We start from the raw sequence: 26,891 nt of genomic DNA on the forward strand, positions 1-26,891 counted from the left end.
CCTAGTGTCCAAAGGAGCTGTGGATTCCAGTGGCCAGTGCTAAGGCAGGAACCCTGAGCTCCCAGCGCCTGGCCGATGATGCCATGATGAATGGTGAGGGAAACCAGGACTCAGTACTGGTCCATGTCCTTTTATTACAATCCTGTCCTGTGTTCCAGAATGAATGGCTTTTTAATACACAACCCGAAGCACTCTGAAAAGCGATCTTAACTTCCCATTTTTTTCTCAGTATATCGAATCTAAAGGGGAAAAAAAAAAATCACCACGTTTAGTACATCCCAGGAAAAGCACCTTTACTAAACAACAGGAAACAAAACGTGCCAGGAATCTGACCAAAGAGACGAAGCAGCAGGTGAGATTCCCGATAGGAAAGAATGACTCCCAACGGAACATAAATAGATTCCCCTCAAAGTACATACATTTCACAGGAGTGTGTACATACATAGGTAATATATTAAAGGAAATTTGGTTTCTACCATGAGAAGTTTACTCAGAAATAATAAATCAACATCTCACCTGAGATGGGGAGGTCGGGGCGCTGCAGCCACGGTATAAATCGAGGTGCACCTCACTGCTGCACACGCCTCCCCTCTTTACACTATATACACTTGCTGGGTGGGGGACTGGGGTGGGAGTTTCTCCCTGCCCCTCCCGCCAGGACCAGCAGATCCAGTGTTTGTGGAAAAGTGAGCCAGGGAAGGCAGCTGGCTGTAATGGCCCAGGACCCCACCCTGCAGAGCCCAGGAGCTGGCTCCAGCAGGGAAGGCAAATGCCCGAAGCCACCCCCACCTGCCTGGAGAGCCGCGTTGGCTCTGGGGTGAAGGAAAGCGCTCAGGACCCCAACAATGGCATGACAGTAAGCCTGCCTCTGGGGTCCACCCACGGCCTCCAGATTTTTGTAGTTTGGCCAGTGGGGGCTTCTCCTGGGATCAAACAGCTTTGGGGAATAGAGTTTCCAGACCCACCAGGGCTCAGCCCTGGGAATGTGTGTACATGTGTGTACACACGCCCACATACACACGTGCTTCAGTGGAGGTCAGCAAGTTGCAAACAAAAGTGTTCTACAGGGGCACGCTCAAATAGTGTCTGCTTCAGGGGCTGCCTTGTCACTGTGTTCTGAGTGTCCCCATGGCAAAGTGGATTTGTTCAAAAGATACCGGTTGCTGGAGGCTACAGATACAGAAGACAGGTTGCATACCAGCGGGGCACAACCCTCTCAGGGCTTGGCACAGCATTTTTAGCAACAGAACAGAAGACACTCACGGGAACCCTCTCTTCCTTCTCAAACCCATTCCTGGCGCCGCAGGCAGACAGGGAAAAGGCCGTGGTGATCAGCAGGTGCCATCCAGGAGCTGCGGGCCAGGAGCCAGGTCACACGCAGCCATACTCGTACCACACCGTCTGCTGGTCGCCACCCGGCTCGGGGGACGCTGGCGTGCTCTTGGAGCTACTCCCACGCCCGAAGTCCTCTTGGGTCCGACTGCCCTGGGGCGCCAGGTCCAGAGACCTGCCTGGGACCTTTGCAGGGAGGCCCTCACTGTGGCCCTGCCCTGGGACCCCGTCCCCTTCTGAGGGGCCGAGCCCCCCTCGGACGGGGGGGATGGTGGCCAACTCCCCCGGGTGCAGGGGGCCTTGGGGCTTAGTCCTGGCGGCCGGGGCTGCAGCGGGTGAGAAGTGCTGGAGCTGCGAACTGCTGCTGCCATCGCCGCCGCCGCTGCCGCCGCCTCCAGTGGCAATGGCTGGGGATGTTGCGGACTGCTGCAGGGGGGCCAGCCTCTCCTCCTTCGGGGGAGCCAGTGAGAAGCGCCTCAGGTCCAGCGGCCGGCTTCGGGGGCTGGGGCCCTGACAGGAGCCGCCAGCCTTTCCCGCAAGCGGGGTCCGCTCGCGGGCCAGGCCATGGCAGCCAGGGGTGGTGGAGATCTGCAGGTTGTGGCTGCCTGGGTCTCTGCCCCCCGAGGCTTCAGGACCCCCCAGCTCCTGTTTGCAGGCCTCTGGCCCGCTGGCCCGGAGGAGGTCAGCGGAGGCCAGGCTGAAGGCCCGGTTTAGGGATGCACTCCGGCTGGCAGGCGTGTGGGAAGCAGGGGGCATCGTGGCCTGCCGGGCTCTGCCCAGGGACAGGCTCTGGGGTGGCTGGGCCTGCCTCTGGGGGACACTGGGCATGGCCTCGGCCTCAGCGGCTCTGAAGTTCGGCTTTACATACTGCCCAGGCTTCAGCGGCTTTCCCTCGGAGGTGCAGACAGGCATCTTAATGGTGGGGGCCACAAAGCTGGTGGGCATCTTGGCCCCTTCTTTCCTGGGCGGTGGGCCTGGCTGGCCTCCAATGGATGGGAGATCACTGGCCTTTCTGAAGTAATCACTCAGCAGGTCATCCCGGGAACTGGGAGCATCCTACAGGCAAGAGAAGAACTGAATGAGTCCAGGGGCGGGCGGTGAGTGTGTGTGACTTGGAGGTCCCTCCTCCCACCCAGGATGTCCCCTGGGCTGCCCACACGGCCGGGACTGAAGTTTCTTGCTTGGCCTGTTGAGGGCCTAATGTCCCTACTGCACACACTGTCCTGGTCAGGTGCGGGGGTGGGGGTCAACGCGAAATGAGGATCATTAGGGAGCCGACCCAGGCACCACTCAGTCGCCCCCTAACTTCACAAGCAAGAAAGCCGGTTCAGAGAGGAAATGACTTCCCACAAAGCTCATCTGTTTTATGAAAGGATCAGGACAACCGTTTCGACCTGGGTCCCCTTTTCCACCAGGTGGCAGAAAGCTGACGGGCAGGACTGGACCCTCTTTGTCAGCCCACCAGGCTCAGACACGCTGCAAGCGCCTTCCAGTGGGCCACAGAGAGGAAGACAAGGCCAGCTCCGCAGAAGCCAGAACCAACCACACACAGCATCCTCACTGCCTCTCAGATCTTTCTCCTGATTTTAGGAAGGGGAGAGGCAGGCACAAGGGGCAGAGGGAACCAGAAAGGCCCAGGAGAAGGCAGAGGCAGCCCAGCCCTCCAGACTTTCCCCTGTGCAGCCACCACCTGGCTGGGCTTTCCCTGGCCAGGAACCAGTCTCTGTCACCATCCTGGGGGCAGGTGGAGCCCCCGGAGCCAACAAGCTCAGTGGGCCTGTTCAGGTCAATTTCAGCCTTCTGCCAGCACCTCCCAGCCTCGAGGAGCCCAGCTAGAGGTTTCTCCCGAAGCTGGGGATGGAGCAGGGGAAAGGTCAGGTCTGAGAGCTGCTAGAATCAGACCCCAGCCAGCTGGGACCTGTCAGGAGGAGTCAGCCTGCAGGATGGGTCAGCAGTTCAGGAACCACCTGCCAGCAACTCCTGGCCCCTGAAAACATTTGGATGCTCAACTTGACAGAGGCAACTCTGCTGTTTCATGTTAGCTTGAAGCCTTACTCTTGGGTGTGTGTGTGCAGTAAGAACCTGGGTCATCAATATGGACAAGAACCATTTATCAAGTACTTCCCACATGTCAGGCACCGTGATAGGAACCAGGGGTGTAATCCAAAAAACTTGAATTTGAAAGCAACCTTGTGCAAGAGTTGTTTAAGGTTGTATTAAAACATCACTTAATATGTAAGAAAGGACTTCCCAGGTGGTTCAGTGAGTGGTGAAGAATCCGCCTGCCAATGTGGGAGATGTAGGTTTGATCCTTGGGTCGGGAGGATGCCCTGGAGTAGGAAATCGCAATCCACTCCAGCATTCTTGCCTGGGAAACCCCATGGACAGAGGAGCCTGGCAGGCTACAGGCTATGGAGAGGCAAAGAGTTGGACACGACTTTGCGACTAAACAACAACAAATATGTAAGAAAACTGAGGTCACAAAGATTAGGCATCTGAAGAAGGGCAGACTGAGGATTAGAACCCACGGCTGTTTGACTCTGGAGCTGTCTGCTGTACCTCCTGGCCCCTTTCTGCACGCTTCTAATTAGCCTCTTCATCCCCACTTTCAGGAGGTCACCCAGGGAGCCCATTGTGTGACTCTGCTCTCCCAGCATCACCAGTACTCGGGGAGTGGAGGCGTGGGTGGCTTCTCTAGGCCTGATCGGGGGAGGATGGAAGTGTCAGGTGGGGCTCGTGGGGCGAGCACCTGGGCCCATGGAGGGGGAGGAGGTGGCTCTCAGAGGCTAAGCATCAGCTTCCAACAGAGACTGTTGCAGTGAGACAGCTTTGGGCTCATTTAGGCTGAAAAGGGACATGTGCTGATAGTGGCCTGAGCGACAGTGTCTGTTAGGTCTAAGCTGAGTGCGGAGGGGCCATGCCCCTTGTGAGCAAGGGGACCTGACCCCTGAGATCTGCCCAGGGATAGGAAACCCATTGGGACAGGCACACGATCAGAAATGGATTGAGGAGAAGAGCCATCCAATTGCAGGCACCCTTGATTTCTGGACTTTTCTCGTTTGCTCCATCAGGTCCGTGGTCCTCAGCCTGTGATGCCTGGACCCCCAGTGACAGTGACAGCACCATCTGGGAACTCAGCAGAGATGCAAAAATCTCAGAATCCCTGGGGTCCAGCCTGTGTCCTGCCAGGCGAGTCTGATGAACACCAGAGTTTAAGAGCCACTGCATCAGACCATAAACTTCTGCAGGGCAAGGTTTTGGTCCTTCTCAGCTTGGTTTCCCTAGATTCTAGCCCACAGTAAGTGTTCGATAGACAAATACATGAAATTAGGGGAGGGGCCATGTTTTATAATTCTTTGGCACCAACCACAAGACCAAGCATCTAGCAAGTATGCTATAAAAACTGACCCATTTGCTTTGTTTTCTGAGAGCAGGCAACATACATATTGCCTAAGACACAGTAGCTGCTCAATAAATATCTCCAAGACAAATATTTTGTGTTCTCTGTGTCAATGTGACGCATTAATGTGGGTCACAGAGTTTACCATGTGGCTACAGAAAGTTCAACTGTATTTATTTAAGGGAAATGAGATGCCATCACTGAAGCACTAAACCTTAAAAGATCTCAATTATGGAAAAGACCCTGATGCTGGGAAACATTGAGGGCAAGAGGAGAAGGGGGCGAAAGAGGATGAAATGGTTGGATGGCATCACTGACTCAATGGACGTGAGTTTGAGCAAACTCCGGGAGATAGTAAAGGACAGGGAAGCCTGGGGTGCTGCAGTCCATGGGTTGCAAAGACTTAGACGTGACTTAGTGACTAAACAACAAGACAGTATATAAGCCATCCGTTCAGTAACCCAATCGCTCATGGGACTGAATTTAGACAGCATATATTAAAAAAAAAATGGCAACCCACTCCAGTATTCTTGCTGGGAAAATCCCATGGACAGAGGAGCCTGGCGGGCTACAGTCCATAGGGTCGCACAGAGTCAGACACAACTGATTACGCACATATACACATGTGAAAAAACAGATGTGCAGCTTCAGAAAAGCTAAACGGAGACACTGGAAAGGTGACATGGGAGGAAATCCTAATAACGGGGGTGTCTGGGGTTAGATCTGCAGAACAGAGGTTAGCAAACCAGAGCTGTGGGCCAGGTCCAGCGTGCGGCTCCTTTTTGTATGGCCTGTGAGCTAAGAATAGTTTTTATACTTTAAAAATGATTGGAAAAAACTTTTTCTTAAAGAACAATCACTTGGGACACGAGACAACTGCATGAAATTCAAATGTCTATGTCCATAAGTCACGTTTTCTTGGAACACAGCCATGCCGACTCATAGACAGATGGTCCAGAGCTGCTTCCCTTCTAAAATGGCAGTGTCGAGAGGCTGCAACAGAGACCGTCCTGCCAGGGAAGCCTCAAATATTTACTCTCTGGCTCTTTATAGAAGAAACTGATCTCTGCTGGTGAGGGCTCAGGGGAAGTGGGCACGCAGAGCTCTGCCTCAAAACCTGGTGAGATGCCAAGCCCAGAGTGGGTGCTGGGCACATCTCTCAAGAAGCTCGCAGTGGTGGGTACACACCATCCCCGCCCTCCATGCCGGCACCAGCCTCTGCCCACACCCTCCACAGATGGAGCAAACAGCCTCTGAGGTCTGGGGCTGGCTCGTGGGCTTCCTCCCCATCTAAGGAGCCCCGCATCTAAGGTGCCTCCTGCTCCATCCCTGTATCTCTGCTGCCAGTTTCTGCCTGCTATCCCAATCCAGGGAGTGTGCGAGGGATGATGGACTCGCTGTGTCCCTTTGAGCCCCAGGGCCACTCACGGGGGACGGGGAGTCCCGGTTGCTCTCCTCCAGGAACTCCTCCAGGGTGACCATCTCGCTGCTTGGGGATGTGGAGCAGGGTCGCACCCCACCATGGGGCTGGGCCGTGGTCCTCTTCTGGACACCCTCCTGGGGGAGAGGCCCATTCCGTGGTGGGGGGTACTCATGGCGGCCGAGGGCGGGGCGCCCCGGGGCGCTGGCATCCCGTGGCAGAGTGGCCGTGTCCCTGCTGGGGATCAGGTCTTCGCTGCTGAAGCTCTCGGACCTGCCGTGGAGCTGGTCAGAGGAACCTGGAGTCACGACACAGAGCACACATCAGACCGCCTCTGCCTCCAGTGGGCTCCGTGCTGCCTACCGCTCACCTAGACGAGGACCCTGCCCGGGAACCCAGGGCACACTTCTCCCAGGCTTAGCACTACTAACAATATGTGCTAAGCATCCCATACTGTGGGATGCTCAGAATTTGGAACAAAATAGTTTCAGATAAATGTGGAAAGTTTCTGCTAAAGTTCATACTGTTAGTAGTGCTAAGGTCCCTGGTGGCTCAGCTGGTAAAGAATCCACCTGCCATGCGGGAGACCTGGGTTCGATCCCTGGGTTGGGAAGATCCCTTGGAGAAGGGAACAGCTACCCACTCCAGCATTCTGGCCAGGAGAATTCCATGGACTTCATAGTCCATGGGGTCGCAAAGAGATGGACACGACTGAGCGACTTTCATCACACTCATTAGCTCTCATCCATTCATAGATTTAAAAGCTTTACTGAGCACTTGCGGTATGTCAGATGGTCACATGGATACCAAGAAGTGAAAAAAATCTGTGTAAGAGTTTATGGTCCCGGGACAGCAAACACATTCTTTTCAGATGTACAGGAAACATTCATTAAGACAGACTATATTTTGCACTATAAAATCAACTTTAAAAAACCCGAGACTCAAAGCCACTCTGTTCTCTGACCACAGTGGAATGGAACTAGTGCCACGATCCCCCTTCTAAAGATGAAGTAACTCAGATTCAGAGGGTGGCTGACTCGCCTAGGTGCCCAGACTGTCAGTGGGGGTGAAGGGATTTGAGCTAAAATCCATTTACGCTCTCAGCCTGCACTTGAAACCACATGATGTGGCCTTGGAATGCAATTAATATCGAATGCATGGAAGATCTTGGGGAACTGTATTTTAAAAATTACAAATATAATATAAACACAAAGACCCACAGACACTGCAAAGTGCCCAGAAGGAGGGCCGGCTCACCTTTCAGGTTAAGAGGTGAGCTGTCACTGGACGTGTTTCTACTGCTCTCCAAGCTCCCCGGCCGGGATGCTGAAAGGAAATGCCAACATTCAACCTAAAGGCCCGTGACAAGGTCTAGCCTGGACTGAACCATCTAATCTGAGAAAAATTTTGGAACAAAGTCACTCTGCAGAAGTGGAGCTGAGCATGCCCCAGAAGGATGGGTTTCAGGACATCCCGTGTTCTCCCGTGAGGGTGGCTAACTTCCTCGAGTGCCAGGTATGGGCGTCCAGAAAAAACAGTATGAAGATTTTTGTTTTTTAAAGTTAGGTCTAGGGCTGTGGCTTCAAACAATTTTGTTAATGAAGAAACTCTCATGCAGAACTGAAAAAGCAGATGAAAAAGGGCTGCTCCAGGTGAGCCAAGGGTTGGGTGCAGGTCCTCACCCCTATTCCTGCACAGATCCTCCTGGAACACGTGTGAAATCTCCTGCCTAGATGACAGTGCAGCTCGGTGAGGGCGGGAGCCAGGAAATGGTGGTGTGTGTTCACGTGCGTACATGCGTGCAACCTCAGTTCCCTGATCCCGGGAGGAGGAGCTGGGATCCTCAGCAGAACAGGGAGCACTTGCTTTTCCCAGCTGTCTGCTGTCCTTCAGCCCATCTGTCTCAAATTCACATCTGCCCCAGAGTGACCTTTATGGTGACGAGTGCTGGAGGGAACCAGGCCTTGGGGCTGCCGTCTGCACTGAGCGTGTCTGTGGTGGCTCTTGGATCAGAGACTGAGTGCCAGGACCAGGGACGGTGCCCCCTGCCCTGCCAAGGGCAGGCTGTGCCTTCAAGTCCTGTAGGCCACCCCTCTGGGTCTCCTCCGCTGGTTGTACCGGGCACCATCGCTCCTATCAGTCTGCCCTGTATCATTGTTTGTCCTGCTGGACGGCGAACCCCCGGGGGAAAGGCCGTGTTTCTGTCATCTCTACATCCTCCCAGCACACAGCTAGTGTTGAGCGCACTGAAAACGGAAGACACGCTGCTTACAAGCCACCTCCCCCCACCGCCTGCAAGTTTGCTGTTCTTCTGGGTCTTTAGGGCACCTAGTTCCCAAGTGCTGATGTGTTTGCTGCAAATAGCATGCATCTGGAAAACACTTACTAGCAAACGGCATTTGGGGACGAGCCAAAAAATACACGTTTTTTTCGTGCATGGTATAAAAGCAAAATAAGTCCTCTTGTTGAGAAGGGAATTTTTGAAATTTAAAAATGCACATCCCTCTGTAGAAAGCAAATTAAGTTTCATTAAAGAAAATTGTGATACAAATCAATGGGACCCAAAAGCACTTTCATCTAAGTGTTGCATCAAAAATCCCTTTCCCTTCTTTTTCCTGATAAGAGAAGCTCAAAGAATCAAATACTTAGGAAGAAAACCCTTCTGGTCAGCTGACAAGCATAAATCAGGCTACTCCAGTTTATCCAACGTTGCAGGAGATCCTTGCTATTGTGTTGCCCACCACTCGGTGCAAAGACCTAAGGGCTCCTTGTGTCAACCTGTGTCACCACAGAGCCTATAAACTGGGAACATCTGTATCTGTATCATAAAATTTTTAAGAGATGCTAGCTAGTTCCCACACACTGTTGATCAGAAGTAAACTGAAATAAATGTAAATTTTGAGGGTTTTTTTAAGAATTATCTTCCAACCTTCCTATGACTTCTGTTTTGCAAAATTAAAAAAAAAATCCACTTTTACTTTTTTGAGAAAGTTAGTATAATTTTGGTTTCCCTTCCACAGAAATTTACAATATGCCTAATTCAAATGGCAAGTACTTTCAACAGTTTCTAAGGCTAAATGTAACTTGGAGCCATTCTGCAAGTGAGGGTGGCAAGAGATCCTCCTGAAGTCAATGCTCCCTGTGTGGGTCACTGGAACATCCTGGCAAACATGAGGGGTGCTTTAAGGCAAGGGAAATTAAAGTCTCCAGATGTGGGATGCTTCCTAAGTAGTGAGTTCCTCGTCATTGGAGGTATATAAGCAGAAGTCAGATGCTCAGGCCCCTGGGGAGGGGAAGGAAGGAGCTTGGACGAACTGCGGACCCATCCCCACTTCATACAACAACTCCATTTTCATCTGTTCTGTGTATTGGACTTCTGTGCAGGACTTAGCTTGAGGGAGAAGCACTATTGATGAGAACCAGACTGAGAATCCAGGTGGAAGGGCGTGTCGCACTGACCACTCACCGTACTGCCTGGGGTGAAGGAACTCGAGCTCCAAGGACGGCTCGCAGAGACTGTCGTCGGAATTATAACCTGTGGTGAAAACAGGACAATGAGTCAGGGGTTTGGGAACATCCATGGGGAAACTCAGTCCCTCTGCCAGACGGCCACCTCTGACCCTTGCCTGGCACCTGGGTCGTGGCAGCCCTTGGCTCTTGGGGTGAGGGAGGGGGGCGTGGACCTGGCCTCTTCTGTGCCTCCTGCTGGTATAAGCCTCATACTCCTGATTCCTATTTAACTTTAAATCCCCCTTCCGCCTGTGCAGTGACTGGGGCTTCAAGGCTAAAGCAGTGATCTGGCCTAAGGATAACACAGCAAAAGGAGCTGAATATTTAGGGCCCTGGGGACCACTTCCCAACCTCCAAGGCCAGGCCGTGCCGGCAGTTCTGGTCTGGGGGCCACACTGCCTTTGGGTCATAGGGGGAGGGCAAAGGAAAGATTCCAGCACCTGACGGGAGAGGCCAACTCCCCGGAGATACCCTGCCCTGGCAGCTCCAGAAATAGACCTGGAAGCACAGGCCAGCCATCCACGGCCCTCTCCGAGAGGGACTCAAATGCCCTGTGCCTTGGACTTGTGAGTTTCTTTCCGACAGTAGACCCTGGGTCCCTCCAAAGTGGCAAAAGGTTTCCAACCCACTCCTGACTCTAATTATAAAAATTCTGGTAGTGAGAGACACTCAAAGTTAGGTATGACCTTCACACTACTATAAATAACTATAGATAACTAATAAGGACCTACTGTATCGCACAGGGAACTCTTAATACTGTGTAATGGTCGATTTGGGAAAAGAATCTAAAAAAGAATGAATGTATGTATAACTGATTCATTCTGACGCACCGCAGAAACTGACAAACACAACACTGTAAATCAACTATGCTCCAATAAATTGAAGTTAGATTTGATCTAATGGCTTCCTCTTCAGGTTCTGTCTCCCGGGAAATGACAGCAGGACTCCTATCTTTAATTCACTGAAGGCAGGAGAATCCTACTTTTTGTGTTCTCCCTTAATGTCCAATGGGCTTCCCTGGTGGCTCAGTAGTAAAGACAGCGCCTGCCAATGCAGGAGACACAGGTTTGATCCCTGAGTTGGGAAGATCCCCTGGAGAAGGAAATTGGCAACCCACACCAGTAAACTCGCCTGGGAAATCCCATGCACTGAGGAGCCTGGCGGGCCACAGTCCATGGGGTCACAAAAAGAGTCGGACATGACTTAGCGACTAAACAACCTAATGCCCAACTCAAAGTAGCAGCTTAATTAAAACTTGCTGCCTTGATTACAATAGTAAAAATATGGCTAGTGACATGTAGGCTCATTAAACCTGGCTAATTATCAGAATTTTCTGAAGAACCTTTAAAAAATATGGAATCGTATTTAGGAGAAGTATACTTGTATTTGCCTTTTGACTCAGCAATCCTAATTCTAGGAATCAACTCTGGGGACTGGTTGGCTGAATATCGTCATATCAACATTTTAATTATTGTGTGCTTATACAAAGAATGAGAAGGATCTCCATGATATATATCTAAGTGAAAAAAAATTCCAAGATGCAATATTTTTATTTATTTTTTGCAAAAAGAAACACAAAGTATAAATAAGCAACTAAAAAAAAGGTTATCTATAAGGTGATTTTGGAATGTAATGGAGGAGAAAGGGAGAGACGTGAGGCTTAGAAATCTAAGCATGCCTTTTTATGTAATTTAGGTTTAAATTATGTAAATATTTTATGTACTAAAAAACAGAATTTAAAAAAGGAAAAACTCTACAACTGAAGACAGAAACAAATAAACCTTAGTGTATATGAACGCACTAACATAATCCATAAAAGAAAAATTCCAGTGAATTAAGCACTAGAAGAATTACAAAGGAAATAAACATCACTTGGTGATTTTGTTAGTAGCAGTATCAGTATTAAAAGTTTTAACCATTACTGCATATTTTCAGGAAATGTAAGTAAATGTTTTGAGAGAGAAGACGTCTGTGTAAGAAAAGGACACACACATGAAATCGAAGCGAAAACAAACCCCTGTAAGACTAAAATAGAACTGGAAAAAAAGAATTTCTTTACTGAAAGGGTGCAGAAGCAATGAGAACTCTGTCATGCCCAGATCTTGTATTAAACTCTACTCTAAAAAGGAACTAGATTTACTTAAAGAAATCCTGGTCCCAGGGGGTGGGGGGAGGGCAGTTTCCACTTTGATGATGGCTACACGGCCATCCGCAGTGACTGCCCAGAATGTGAGAGCCAGGCTGCCAAGGAATTGCTGAGGGCAGTCCGGGGCCACCATTGGTGACAGGCCCTTGCGCTCGCTCTGCAGGCCAGTGAGATTCCAGGATGATTCCAGGCTTGGGCTCCGATGGGATGCAGGCTGAGAGAGCCTGTGGGTCAGCCCAGAGGGCTGGATCTTGAACCACAGAGACCCCCAAAACCCTGAGGGGAGATGGTGTTCCCAGCTCTTCCCCAGGACCAGGCAGGGCCTCTGCACCCCAGAGCTCCAGAAACCAGGGGGGACTGATGGCTGTGGAAAACCGACACCCTTGCCACGCGGGCTCAGGGCATGGCTCGCCCAGATAACTCACGGCACAGCTCCACTGATGCCCAACAGTAAGTGACTGCCAGCAGTGGGGAGAGGCTGCCCACCTCTCCTGTGTCCACCCCACTCACCTTCTCCCGTGGGGGGCTTCCTACTTATAAGCAACCGGGACAAGGGCAGGGACCCTGTCTGTCTTTGCTTGTCAAACCAAGGTTGTGTAAGCCCCTGGTTTTAAGAGCAGAGTGGGTGCTATTACCGTGAAAAATAACAACCACTTATAGTTTTCCAACTTCTGACACCTCAGAGGCAATTACTTCCAGTCCTTTGAGCTGTTTCTTTGGATATCTCCTATTTTTAAATTATCAGCGGAAGGTCTTTTTTGGTTTTAAGCTTTATCTGTTCCTCTCTGTTTGGGTATCTTAAATTTCCCAGTACTTCCCCCCTCTTAGCACCCTATTCTTGTTTCATGGGTGCAACAGCTTTGCTCATCTCTGACTACATTAATGACGGGCACTGTAAAGCTTCCATCTCCGTGCTTATGTCTGTTTACTCCCATGATGTCTCACTGTTGCCTCTCACACTGGTTTTGGTCTCTGCTACTAGAGGCTCTAGAGGTGTCGCTGGGCTTCACCCGGCAAGATCTGATGGAGACATTCAGCTGGGATCTTAAGTTGATCAGATGACTGGGACAATATTTTAATCTCATGTCTAAAGGTGTGAACACACATAGCTACTGGCAACCTGGGAGACCATCAGTTTGTAAATCCTTCCCTACAACCCCCTAGTTTTTCAGTTGGGAAACTTGCCTTCCACTGTCAACCCACCTCCGGTTCAGAGACCCTCTTGTATATCCTCCACAGAGAAGGAACCTCCAGACTTCTACTAAGGTGGGCTGGAGAGGACGCCTCCTTTTAGCCCAGATGCTGGCTTACCTCCCTTCTAGATCTACTTGGTGCCACCAAGTTCTGCATGGTGGTGGTGGGAGTGGGTCCCGGGGCTTCCGCTCCAGTGGCTTGGGATCAGGCTTCTTATCTGTCCAGAGTCACCCACCCAGCTAGCAGGAGGGGCTGAAGTCTGAACTCATGTCTGGATGATGCCAGAGCCTGCCCACAACTTAACCACCCTGCTTACTACCTCTCAGCCTGGGACCTTTTCTCCCATTGAGAGCCTGGGGTCTTTAGGAAGGACCCTGAACCCCAGATGCTCAGCCCTCTTGTTTCTGGAGAGGCCCATGACTCACCTTTGGTGCGGCCTGGGTGCCGGGAGATGGAGCTGGAGCTGGAAGGGGTTGTAGTGATGGCTGAGGTCGAACAGGGCCGGGGGCCCAGCTCCAGGGGCCAGGGCTTCACGGCTGGGTCAGCAGAGGCGTCCTTGTGGTCCAGGCTGCCTCGGTGCGGGGACCCTCGCTTTGGCTTTAGGTCCCCAGGGCCTGGGGCAGAAAAGGACATTGAGAGACGGGGCAGCAGAATCCTGGGCTCAGGCTGGGCGACCACACGGAGGCCTAGAAGCAAGGGCAGCAGGGCACACAGACCACAGGGACGAAAAGCTGAGTTGCCCCCTACCCACGCCCCACCTCTGAGCATCTGGGCTGTGGTTTAAACAGGAGGGCCCTGGCTACAGGCCTGTATCAGAGACCCCAGCTCCACTGATGGGCCATACTGCAAGCCCTGGAATTTTGGCTGGGAGACAATAAAGGGAAAACTCAGGAGAACAAAGAAACTGTTGGTAGAAGTCCAACATATTAATTACAGGGCACGCCTGCCACCTAGCACAGCGCATCATACAAATCCCTGATGCAATGGCAGAAGAAAGTCCAAAAAAGAGGGGATATGTGTATACGTACAGCTAATTCACTTTGCTGTATGGTAGAAACTAATACATTGTAAAGCAACTATTCTCCAGTAAAAATTGAATCTGAAATTAAAATAAAAAAGATTCTGGTAGATGTCTGCTCAGGATCACTGCGACCTGAGGCTCTGAAGGTCCAGGATGTGCATCTTGCCAACTGGCTTCACTTATAAACTCAGGAAAAAGTTTGTTGTCACCTTAAAAATAATTTAAGAGATCTTTGATGTTTGCATGGTGAGACTACCAGAAGGATTTTTATCTTCTGTCTTATGCTTTTCTGCAATCTCAAAGTTTTCTACCATGAAGATATACTCTTGTCAAAGTTAAGTAAAATCCTATTTAAAAACATTTTTATACAACCCAACCCTCCACCTATCTCATAGTAAGAAAAGGGATGGGCTCTCCAAATACGAGACAGAAATGAACGCAGCTGGAGTTCCTGTGAGCATTAGGACCATGCTGTCTCCCATGGCGTCTCACTCCAGGCACGCCAAGGCTGCAGACCCAGAGCCTTGCCCACTGTTGGGCTCTCTGGCCCCTCCCCTCCCCTCTTCCATGGACCTGACCCTGCCGGCCCCTCGGCCACTCCAAGTCTGGATTCACGGTGAAGTTTTAATCGCCTACATCTTATCATGACTTGAAATCAAGGTAGAATTTGGATTCTGAAAGATAACCTTGATGAGAAGCAAGATTCAAGTCTGGTGGGATGCATGGGGCAGACATCCAACAGGTGAAGTTAAGAGGAGGAGCGGGTGGCGAGGAGGTGGAGATGACCAAACAGTTAGCACAAACAGCAGAGAAACAGCACCGCCCCAGCAGCAAGCTCAGAGGATGGGGGGCCGGGACCACAGCAGTCCAGGGTTCCCAAGGCGGCGAGCGAGAGAGGAAGTCGGTACCACATCAGCCAACTTCAGCATTTCAATACGTGTGGACTTATTTTTTTATATAGTTACCTTGTTTTTAATGGTACTGGCTCTCCATTTACAGTACAGGTAATAATCTATCCTTTGAGGATAAATTTAAGTGGAAATGGTGGGTCAGTTCAAGGGGAAGTATGTCTGTGACCACACAGGTGATGGACAGAGGTGGCAAAAATCATGAAGATGGATCAAGAATGACTGAAGACAGAAAGAAACTGCAGTAGCTAAAGGCCTGTCTCGACCAGCCTTTCTGCCGCTCTGGGCGTGACTGGCCTGCTGATGCTCTTTCTGCCCACTGCGGCTTTAACTTCAGCACCCGAGATGTTCAGGGAACGACAGCACAGTCATAAAGCTTCATTCTGGGCTGGCCTCTGGCTGGGCATCATCGATGCAATTATTCAAAACGCTTGAACGGAGCACAGTAAATCCTTCAAAAGATACAACACCTCTAGAAAGGACCCTATTTGGCAAAGGCCATCAATTCGGGGCGCTAACAAAGAAAGAGGAGAAGAGGGCAGCGGTTTTAAATTTAGCTGCTTCAAGATAAGCCTTAAAGAAAAAAAAAAAGTCACTTGACAGAGGCCATATATTTTAGGAAGCATAGCGACAACTGACCAGCTCTGCTTTATTCTTGAGCGTTGACAAAAAGCCTGCAGGCGCGAAGCACACGGCCACTGGACTTACTCAGCACGGACATCCCGGCCCCAAGACCTGGGCACGGATGTCCCGAGGCGCCCCTACAACTGTGCTGTGCTGCAGAAACGGTCCAGAGGGTGTGGCAACTCATCTTCTCTTTTGGAATCAGAATCCACGCTGGCTACTTTAAAGTCTGGCCTGGAATTGGGGTTGGGAGGAGGGGTCCGCTAGGGGTCATCTGGCCTTTAGGTACTGCTTTTTTTGTTTTTTTGTTTTTTTTCCGTTTGTTTGAATTTCAGAAATGAAGGAGGATACACGATGAAGACACATGGTAAAGGAAAAGGATTAGAAGTCTCCAATTTCTGAAAAGGGGAGAGACTCGTTAGGAGAGGATGGGATGTCAGAGGAAGACCAGAACCGCAGGCGTTTAGAGAGAGCCGGCTGGGCCGTTGGAGACTTGTCTTTGTCCTTGCTTTTGCTTCTCAAAAAGGGACTCTTTTTGCGCTGAGTTGCTAAATCGTTATCCCCAGGATAACCCGAGAGAGGAAGGAAAAAAGAAAAAAAAAAACAACAACAAATAAATGAAATGAATAACAACACGTAACTCTAAATTAGTTCAATGTACTTTGGAAATCAGAATCCAGCCCAGGAAAGATGGAAACAAAAACCACGACAAGACTGGAATCAGGACTCAGTGAATCATTTATGCTCGGCCTCAATTCAATTAATTTAGCGGCATCTTAGTGCCAACACTTTACTCAGCACGTGAAGAGAATTACATATTGCTCAAGGAGCCAAGGGCTTAGATGATTTTCAATTTCAATGTGTTAAATTATTAAATAAGAATGTTCATTAATTTAGGACCCAGCTTCTCTTACTCATCCATTTTAATGACTGACTCCTTGACAATTTGGCTCATGTGTTACTCTCATTCCTGTTCAAAGACCTTGGAAACAACACTTTTCTGGCCTGCTGTAATGAAACAGTCTACTGACTATTACTCACCAATAATTCTTATACTTCTGAAATAACCTTTTTTGGCAGGATGAGTTAAAAAAAATAATGGAAATACCTCTTTTTCATACTCCAAAGCCCTCAACACTAAGAATTACTATACCCTTTCTCCAGTACTCTTGCCTAGAAAATCCCATGGATGGAGGAGCCTGGTGTCCATGGGGTCGCAAAGAATTGGACACGACTGAGCGACTTCACTTTTTTTCTTCTAATACATGACTTTTAAATTATTTATAATTTTTATCAGAAATAAAAATTATTGGAGCAGACAATTGGTCTAACTTTTTGAACAGGTCATACAGAAACATAACCAATACATCCAATTTCTGACTTAGAATTAAATTTGGAACCAGAACCTCCATTGTTTCTTCCTCCATAGCGCCACCTGGTGGTCAATATTCACACCATAGGTAAGGGACTGATGTGATACTGGGGCCCTTAGCTCTGCTGGGGGGATGCCTAACATCTCTGTTAGGCAACATGTTTGATCAGCTTTCACTGGAGAATGTGCACTTGGTGGCGAAGAGCTCAGATTCCAGGGTTAATAGGCCTGTGTTCAAATCTAAGCTCCGTCACTTATTACAGCAGCAAGCGTCTCACCTTGTTAAGCCTCGCTTTCTCAGCTCTGAAAAGGGGACGATTAATCATGTCTATCTCACAGGGCAGTTAGGACTAAATGAGGGAGATAAAGTAAATTAAAAAGGTGCTGACTGCCCCCAAAAAGGCATTCAGTGAATGGCTGCTGTTATTAATAAAATTCGCTGACTTGCTCACTCATGGATTGGTACAAGCAATTTTTTCCCATGAACGTTTCCCTGACTCAATCGGGCTGATTATGGTTAACTGAGGACTTCCCTGGTGGCTCAGTGGTAAAGAATCTGCCTGCAATGCAGGAGATGTGGGTTCAGTCCCTGGGTGGGGAAGATCCCCTGGAGAAGGAAATGGCAACCTGCTCCAGTATAGCTCATTAAGCCAACTTTAATACAAGTTGAGGTGATGAATGTCAAAATAATTAAATAGCCAATATGAAAACTAGAGGCCAGAGAACCCGTCTAGATGAAAACAAACGTTAAGTTTCATCATCACTGACCTGAACAAGAGCCTTTTACATAATCTGACCTCCTGCGAAGAATGGGAGTGCAAACATTAGTCCCCAAACAATGTGTGAAAGCACTTGCTTCTGTGCATTTGAAAGTGACAAGACAGTACCTGAAGTGGTGAGTGCGGCCTCCTGAAAGGCCTGTGCATGTCCCACTCAGCAGAGGGTGGCTTGTCACTGGCTGTTAGTGCTATAGTGTCAGCCCCTACCCCTGAGAACGTGGGGGTCTCAGGCACAGGCCTGATCTTCAGAAAGTCCTGGTGTCTTTCATAAAAATTTACTCAGGCTGTAGGTTCGGTATAAATAATCCGAGCAATGATATTTGAAAGTAAATTTGGAAGCTGAACAATGTTTGAAGTAACTGCCGTGTTTAATCAGTTCTAAGATGTACATCTTCCACTCCCAAATCTTAACATCACTGAAATCAGGGTGAAGCTCCCACAGTATCTTAGAGTCACCATTGGGGGGGGGTCCAGACGAAACGGTGACAAAATTGTTGCTGCCGCAACCAATATATTTTGTTTATATTTTCCTTTTATGTGTGTACAACAAAAATCTATCTAATTAAGTCCTTTAGAAGAGCTTGTCAACCAGAACATGGTAGAAGTTCTAAGTGGTAAAGTTCTGCATCATTGGATTGCCAGTGGTAGGTAAAGTAATTGTGCAGTTTATAATTGATAGCCTCTTAGATTTGATGACATGAAGCATATTCAACGAGAAGTCCATTTCAGAACCTCTGGCAAACTCATGACAGTCTTCATGGAAAGATTAAGCCAAGCACCCTGGCTGGCAGGACTGAAGGCCAGGTCAGGCTGAGAAGAAAACCTGCCTGCCTTTCCAAGTTAAGAAAAGACTGAAACCACACATGGACTTGCTGAGATCTCATATGTGCCTATTACCCACGAAATGTGCCTGGGATGCCCCTACAGAGACAGCTTATTCTAAATTTCTAACCTGCACAAGGAAACCTCCAAGCCTATGCTACTGAGCTTGCTTCTGGTGCCTGTAGGGCCACTTTTGGCTTGAGTGCCTCTCATCATCTACGGGATTAGTGACGCTTCTTATTTGACATGGGTTTATACTTTCCTGGCTATTAACACACCCCTTTCAGGCTCTTACACACACATGGGCACATCTACAAGCCACCTCCCTCTACCCCGTCCAATGAGAGGGTCCCTTAGGCCCACCTCCTCCAGCCAGGTCAGCATACCTACCTTTTCCCAGGGGCCCGTTATGGGCGTCACGTTCTTCTGGGCAGCTTGAGCCTGATGGGGTGGACTCGGGGTTCTCGGGCTGAGATCTGAGCGGCTGAGAAGCAGATGGCAAGGTCGGGTCTGGGGACTCCAGCTGCCGGGGAGGGCTGTCTGTGGTTGACTTCAAGCGTTCTCTGGAACCCTCTTTCTTTGGTTTGATGAGTTTGACTAAGGCTTTGGCTCCAATCCAGTGGTTTTTCCTAATGAGTAGATTTTTAGGACACAGTCAACCCTCACCGCCTGCTCCAGCAGGTTGCTGGGTACAGTGTCCTAACATGGGCTGGTGTCCCCATCACCAGCCTGGGAAGGTGGCCAGTAACGGGTTTAGAATAATGGCACTGTATTTGGGGCTCAGGAGACAGAATGGAATTCTCAATCAGGTACAGCTCAGGGATGGCGGAACCATGTATGGGTGCAGATATCCACACTACTCTCTTGCAAAAACAGAACTTCAAGTGCGTCCATTAACCCTTTTTTTTTTTTTTAATGTGGACCATTTAAAAAGTCTTTGACTTTGTTGCAATATTGCTTCTGTGGTTTATTTTCTGGATTTTTGGCCAGGAGGTATGTAGGATCTTAGCTTCCCAACCAGGGACTGAACCCACAACCCCTGTATTGGAAGGCACTGGACCATAAGCGAAGTCGTTTAGTCGCTAAGTCGTGTCCAACTCTTTGTGGCCCCACGGACTGCCCCTGCCAGGCTCCTCTGTCCATGGGATTTCCCAGGTAAGAATACTGGAGTGGGTTGCCATTTCCTTCTCCAGGGGATCTTCTTGACCAGGGATCGAATCCCCATCTCCTGCATGGGCAGGCAGATTCTTTACCACTGAGCCACCTTGGAGAAGGAAATGGCAACCCACTCCAGTGTTCTTGCCTGGAGAATCCCAGGGACGAGGGAGCCTGGTGGGCTGCCGTCTATGGGGTCACATAGAGTCAGACACGACTGAAGTGACTTGGCAGCAGCAGCAGCTCATTAACTCTTGATTACCTCTGTGAAATAAAAGAAGTGCTCTGCTAATCTGATCTATCAGGTGGCCATTTTTCTGCCAAAATGCCATTTTCAGCTTCACATTTCTCCTCATTCCCTGCTAAGGTTCACAGGAAGTGTTAACAATAAGCTGGCATTCCCTGACCACTCCCGGCACCCAGGAGTCTGGGCGTGGTGGCAGAGGGCAGTGAAGAGCGGGCCGTGTGAATGAAAAAAAGGGAATATAATGAGTAAGTGATAAAAGTTGTAGCTAACAGGAAACAGAGAAGGCTTCTGCTGTATCGAAAAGAGAACCACGTCCGGATTCTCCTCCTGCGCTGAACCGCACTGAACTGTTTACACAACTCGCTCCACTTCTGCATCTGGGCCTCAGTGTCCATCTGCCACCGGGAACGCTGAGACTGAGGTTCTGAACCTCTGTGCTTCTGTGACTTTAACAGAGAGGCCGTTAGGGATCACAGCGATTCTGACGTCAAGGCTGGGCTGGGCCAGGACTATCTGTAGGGCCCAACTCCTGGAGCCCAGGCCCCGAGAAGCGGTGCTTGATGGACAAAGCCAGCAGCCTCGGGGGCCGGAGCCAGCCCTACAACCCAGCACAGGGCTGAAAGAAATTCTAAACTCTTCCCTCTGTGGGAGGGAGGTGCACAGAGGTGGCCTGCCAGCATGGAAGACACCGGCCCTACGACCGGGCTGCTCCTGGACAGCTACTGTTTCCGCCCTGAGCGTGAACAAGGAATGCCGGCTGTTCTGTGTTTCAGCCCCTGAAGCTTAAGTCAACTCACTTCTTTGGAGCAGGATCATAGAATTTGTACTGATCCATGATTTTTTCTTCCAGCTTTTCCTTGTGTCTCCGTAACGCATTTAATTTGTCTCTGTGGAGAGAGGGGACAGACCATCAAGTTAGGTTTAAGTCAGACAAATGAAGTCACTCAGGTCGGCCTGGGACGTGGCCCAGCACACGTCATGTGGGCCACCCTGGGCACTGAGTCAGGAATATGTGAATGGAAACACGGGATACAGGCCCAGGAAGTCCTAATGCCTTGAGGCAGCCTGCAAGCACCCAGGATCCAGCTGTGAGTGACCTCAAGGAAGCAAACCCCTGACCGTCTGAAAACCCAGCTCAGAAGCAAGGACTTTCCAGCCTGGTCATTCAGGACATGGGACACCCCAGGGTCACACTCAGGGCCAGCTCCTGGGCGTGCATATCAACCAGACCTTGATGGTGGGGTGAAGTGTGCCCTCAGATGCTAGGTGGGCATCAAGGTGGAAAAAGTCATCTTAGCAAAAGCAGACCTCTGACTCGGACCCATTCCAACGTTGGGTTTCTGATAACACTTTTGTGGAAACAAACTTGAAAGCTTCCAGCGGCCAGAAAGAAAAGATGAGGAGCACAGTGAGCCTGGAAAGACCAGGGAGGGCGGGGCGGCCTGAAGCACGGTGAGCCACCTGGGATTGCTGCCATGTAGGAAGGAATGCTGGAGAAGGCAATGGCAACCCACTCCAGTGTTCTTGCCTGGAGAATCCCAGGGACGGGGGAGCCTGGTGGCCTGCCATCTATGGGGTCGCACAGAGTCGGACACGACTGAAGCGACTTAGCAGCAGCAGCAGGAATGAACGCAGACCTGGGTCGGGGGATGGGGTGGATCTTCTCATTTCCCAGAGAAGCCAGAAACTCAAGATCGTGAAGCAAAATCTCCCAGCTTATGCATGCTGGAAACCAGTTCCTATTTCCAAAAATGCAGAAAAGACCAGAAAGACACCTCCTGAGCCTCGGGCTGCCAGAGAGCACCTCTGCTTCCTGGGAGAGAGACGCTGGCCTTCCTGATTCGCAGGGTGTGCTTTTATCTCAGGGAGCCCCGTGGGCGGACTCCATACAGCACTGCCCACAGGGCCACCGACTCCTGTCCCCTCCAGCCTCTCACCTCCTGGGTGGTCTCTTCACAGCTCGGACCCTCGGTTTTCTCACTGGAAAATGAGGCTTCTGGGCCAGAGGCAATGGCTCACGATTCTTTCTGTCAAGGCACTGCCAAGCTTCCACCCAAACCAGGGACTTTCCCAAGCGTTCCCCCACAAAGGGAGCTCCTCATGAAGAGAGGCAGCTTCGGGAACCACTGGGTCCTGACCACCAACCCCCAACCCCTGGCTGTTTGAGTCAGCCCCCTTGACTCGATGCCTGTGATCTCTTCCTCTGTCCTCACGGCCCTGCCGCGTGGCCTTAAGCCTGGAGGGCTTCTGTGGCTGGGCCCGCCCCCCACAGCTGCAGGCAAAGTCAGAGAGCAGGCCCAGGCCCCTCCCGGCCCCCGCAACAGTGCTCTGCTCTGCTCGAAGCAGCCTCTGGGAAGCCTGCCAACCCCTGGCCCTCCGCAGACACTCTCTAATGCAGAACTGTCATCCAACCATCCCCCTGGGGTCCAGGCGCCTCCTCTTCCAGTTAGCACCTGCCCGGCGTCTGCAGCGATTATCATCCACTGGATTACAGAGGGCCAACTTCAGGCAACGGTTGTTTCTACTCCCAAAATTATGGTGTGGTTTTTGATGCAAAGCATTTTCTGGTAGGTGGTGAGCCACCTCTGAACGTGGAGATGAAACCGGGAGGGTAACAAACAAGCCTCAGGACACTTGAGAGCTGGGACGAGACCATGCCCCTCTACAACCGTCTCCTACCTTCCCCAAGTCGGCCAGGCGCTCCTGCCCACGGCAAGGATGGTCCAACCACAGCAGAGCGGTGGAAACCCCCTGAATCCATGGACCCATCCTGTGTTACTTCACGTCTGTACCACATCTCAGTACCAAGCCTCTTGAGCTCATCTCTGACAGCTTCCTAGGTCTGGCTGGACCAGCATCCTGTGGCACTTCCTGGTGTATCCCGACTTGTGAGCCAGGCATCGGCGCCTCCTCTGCTGGGGCTCCTCCAGGTTCCCTGCACCCAGGCCCCTGCCATGCTCCACCTCCACATCCCCCCATCTGCCCTGCTGGTCCCCGTCCTGCATCAGCAGCACTAACCCCATCTCCTCCTTCTGCATCTCCCTGAAGCTCCTCTACCTCTGGTACGGACACAGCTCTAGCCATATTCCATCAGTCCCACCAGTTCCCGTTCACCAGATTGCTGTGCACCTCACAGGGCCCATGTAAAGCCGGGAGAAATAAATACCGTGGCACACTGGTCACCAACCCTCCAGACGCTCATCAAACACAGACACGAGTGACAAAGAGCCCTGCTCAGCCTTCGATGTGAATTCTTTCCCTGAGCTACTCCTCAGTGGCACGCTTGTATTTTTAGAAGTGCATTTAATTCCAAAAGCAGAGTAAGAAGCTTCTGGCGGTGGGCAGTGCCTTTAAAAAGCTAATGAAAGCCAACTGCCACTACCTGCAGAAACCCAGAACCACTCCAGGGCAAGAGGGAGGAGGACAGGCTGGTAAGCTGGCCTGCCCTTGCCCTCAGGACACTGACAGGCCCCGGGGCTGTTCTGGCTCAGCACGGGGAAGCCAGGATCCTGGTGTCGACAGGCGCCCCATCACCCGGGTCCCTTACATGTATTGCTTCTGTTCTTCGTGGTACTGCTCCTTGTTCTCCAGGTTCTGTTCTAGAAGCATCTGGTTCTGCTGGCTCAACAGCTGGATTTGGCTCAAGAGGTGATGGTTTTCTTCTTCCAAGTTCCCCTTGAGTCGGGACAGCAGCTGAAATACAGATCAACAGTGTCTTAAAAACGGTGTAACCCTGTGAGTCTGCTGCTGGGAGTCCAGCTTCTGAAAGAAGGAAAATGCCACGTGCACCAAGACGTCCATCTCGGGCCTCCCTGGTGGCTCAGTTGTAAAGAGTCCGCCTGCCAATGCAGATCCCCGGTCCAGGAGGATCCCACATGCCGTGGAGCAACTGAGCCCATGGGTCGCAACTACTCAGACCCCGGGAGCTGCAACTACTGAGCCAGCATGCCCTAGGGCCCGGGCTCCGCAGCAGGAGAGACCACCACAGTGAGAAGCCCGAGCACCGTAGGTGGAGAGCGGCCCCTGCTCACTGCAACTAGAGAAAAGCCGGAGCACCAGAGAAGACCCAGCACAGCCAAAAGAAAAAAAAGACAGACACCCATCTCAGTATTATCCACCTCCTGATAATTTGAAAGGACCGAAAGGGCCACTGCCCTGTCTGGCAGCTGTGGGCAACATGTGGCTGCTGAGCACTTAAAATGTAGCCAGAAAAAAAAGCAAAAACAACACAGCCAGTCCTCGCCAAGATGAGCAGGGCGAATATAGCAGGTCCTAAAGACTTAACTAAAAACCGGATGTGAAATATCTCATTAATGATATCTTTTTGCGGTTACATGTGGAAATGATAATATTTTAGGTATACTGTGTGAACAAAATATATTACTTAGGATTAATCCCACCTGCTTCCTTTCACTTTTTAAATGTGGCTAACTTGACGATTTTAAATTACCTCTGGTGGCCACATCATTATTTCTAGGGGACAACTCCGTTCTGGCTGAGGGTCAGCACACTTCTCTTATAAAGAGCCAGGGAGCAAATATTTCAGGCTTTCCAGGCCAGATGGTGGTCTTTGTTGCAACCACTCAACTCTGCTGTTGCAACAGGCGAGACAAGACCTACATGCACAGGTGTGCCCGCCCTCCAAGAAAACTTGACTTACAGACATTTAAGTGTCACAGCATTTGAACTTGCCACACACAAAAAAAATCTTTTTTTTTTTACTTTCTCAACCATTATAAAATGCAAAAATCATTCTGAGTTCACAGCCATATAGAACAGGTTTAGGGGCTGGACTTGAGTTTTGGGCTGAGGATGGCAAGCCCTTGCTCCAGAGTATGTCTATGATGGTTGGTGTACAGCAAGACGACCAGCTTTTTGGCTTCAGACAGCCTGGGTGGCAGCAGGCTCTGGCCTGAAGCCCCCATGGAGACCCTGAAGCACAGCCCGTGGTGGCGGGGCTCCCCGGGACAGTGTCTGCCTGTGTTGTGGCCCCCTCCTCCTCCACAGGCCCCAGTCCCAGCCCGGAGTGTCTTTGCGCGTCTTGGCACCCTGGCCTCTGCTTCCTCAGCTGCGACGTCCCGCGGGGCTACCGCGAGCTCAAAGGAGAAGACCCTCCGGAGTGTTTCTCAACAAACAAAGGGCAAGAAGAGCTGTGTCCGGGGTCCTGGCTGTCTTGGCCATCCTGGGGCTGGGGCGGGACTCGGCCACGCCTCCCTGCCCTGTCTACTCTGTCTTACTGGCCCGGGGAGAGGTCTGCTGCTGAACACAGTACTTTCCACCTGAGTGCACCAGAAGGCAGGGCTCTGCTCCTTTGAGAACCGGGGGAATGTGTGTGTAAGCTCCAACCTGACCACCCCGGGATCAGGAGCCAGGCAGACAAACCCCAGCACAGGAAAAAAAAACAAGAAAAACCTGTGACATTTCTCTAGAAGAGTGCAGCTACTACATGAAAAGAAATGGAAGAACACCATGGACATAGCCAAGAGGGCATGAGGAACACAGCACGCGGCTGTATCGCTGCACCTGCTCCGACCCTTTGCAAAAGGCAAAGATCAGATACAATGGTGCTTCTGCATGCATCCTGACCAGTCGAGGAGTCCATTCCCCACCCAGACAGCTCTGGCCTCCTCTCGGCCTCTGGACCACCTTTACACACGTCCTCAGAGCATATGTGCCAAGGAGGACCCATCTCGACCCTGCTGAGCCGGAAGGCTGTCACCCCAGGGCACTGGCTCTGGCGTCCCGGGGCCCCGCCGCCCAGCCCCAGGCCTCACCTCACAGTGGTTGTCCAGCTTGGTAAGCGAGATGTCCATGTTCTGGTGCTGCTCCTTCAGTTTATCGAACCGGGCCTGCCAGCGGTTCAGCTCCAGCTGTGAGCTGTTCAGCGAGGTCTTCAGCTCCTTGGTGTGGGTGTGCAGTTCCTCGTACTCCCCCTTCAGCTGGTGGTGCAGGAAATTGACCCTGGGGGTGGGGGATGGGGGGTTGCGCAGAGAACCACAGGGCTCAGGCCCGAAGAGCACTCCCAGGCCTTGTCCCAGCTGTGCAACCTTAGACCAAACCACAAGCTCTCTGTGCCTCAAAACGAGGGAGTTGAACAAAACCAGTGGTTTTCAAGCTGGGTTCTCTGGGGTCCTGTGAAGGTACCCCTGGTGCCCCCACCCTGCACCGGGGCAGACAGCAGAGGCAGGCTCGGGCACCCACTCCGACAGAGCATCACTGTTACGATCTCTTCTGTATTAAGGCTCTGGCATATGTGCCTCCTTGGGAAAAAGGGTTCTGCTGTTCAAAGATTTTTTTAAACACTGAACCACAAGATGCTCTAAAACTCTTTGTCTCTGCTCAGCTCTTCTTCCCAGTTCCAAGCTCCTTTTCTAATTTCAACTCTCGAGATAAATAAAGTATGAGATGCTGGGGTATTATGTAAATCTGCTAAAATTATCATCATCATCATAACTATTATCTAACTGGGCTTTCTCAGGGGAGGATGTATAACAGAAAGCTCAAAGTACCAGGGGCTCATGGACTTGATTTTGACACAGATGAGTCGTTTGGCTCACTGATTAAATGAATTAGGGGGGTGACATTTAAAATTGTGAAAGTTTCACATCAACATTCAAACGTCCAAAAAAAAAAAAAAAAACATTCAAACGTCCAACTTCTCTTAAGACACCAAGCACAAACAAAGGGATAATCTGGCAGCCCCAGGCCTGCCTCCCAGCTGACTACCTTGAGACCAAGTGGCTTCTCCATTTCACTGTCTGGTCTACAGCTGGCACTCATCACCCACGTGCCTGACCTGCCTGGCACCCGAGCCCGCAGTCCTCTACTCATGAACACAAGGACATGGGGAGGAAGTGGCATCATGTGGCCCTGCCAGAGACAAGACCTGATTCAAATCCTGTCTCTGCCACTGACTGCAAGCACTGGCCCCGGACGAGGCATTTAATCTCAGTCTGTTCCC

At 50.8% G+C, this 26,891-nt stretch overlaps 1 protein-coding gene across 1 annotated transcript in view; it reads right to left on the reverse strand.

Annotated features, from left to right (window-relative positions):
• Positions 1 to 543: 543 nt before the first annotated feature.
• The window catches only part of CCDC88C (coiled-coil domain containing 88C), a 143,478-nt gene continuing 117,130 nt past the window's right edge, over positions 544 to 26,891 (reverse strand). Inside the window, exons 22-30 of the mRNA XM_068991108.1 lie at positions 25,705 to 25,891; positions 23,478 to 23,623; positions 20,728 to 20,817; positions 18,919 to 19,157; positions 13,428 to 13,616; positions 9,619 to 9,687; positions 7,410 to 7,478; positions 6,161 to 6,450; positions 544 to 2,388 (exon numbers count right to left, since the gene is read on the reverse strand). Coding sequence (XP_068847209.1) covers positions 1,372 to 2,388; positions 6,161 to 6,450; positions 7,410 to 7,478; positions 9,619 to 9,687; positions 13,428 to 13,616; positions 18,919 to 19,157; positions 20,728 to 20,817; positions 23,478 to 23,623; positions 25,705 to 25,891 — 2,296 coding nt within the window. The 3' untranslated portion in view covers positions 544 to 1,371. The remainder of the gene's footprint in view (positions 2,389 to 6,160; positions 6,451 to 7,409; positions 7,479 to 9,618; positions 9,688 to 13,427; positions 13,617 to 18,918; positions 19,158 to 20,727; positions 20,818 to 23,477; positions 23,624 to 25,704; positions 25,892 to 26,891) is intronic.

The sequence above is a fragment of the Capricornis sumatraensis genome, chromosome 19, assembly GCF_032405125.1.
Source record: "Capricornis sumatraensis isolate serow.1 chromosome 19, serow.2, whole genome shotgun sequence".
NCBI classification, from domain to species: Eukaryota; Metazoa; Chordata; class Mammalia; order Artiodactyla; family Bovidae; genus Capricornis; species Capricornis sumatraensis.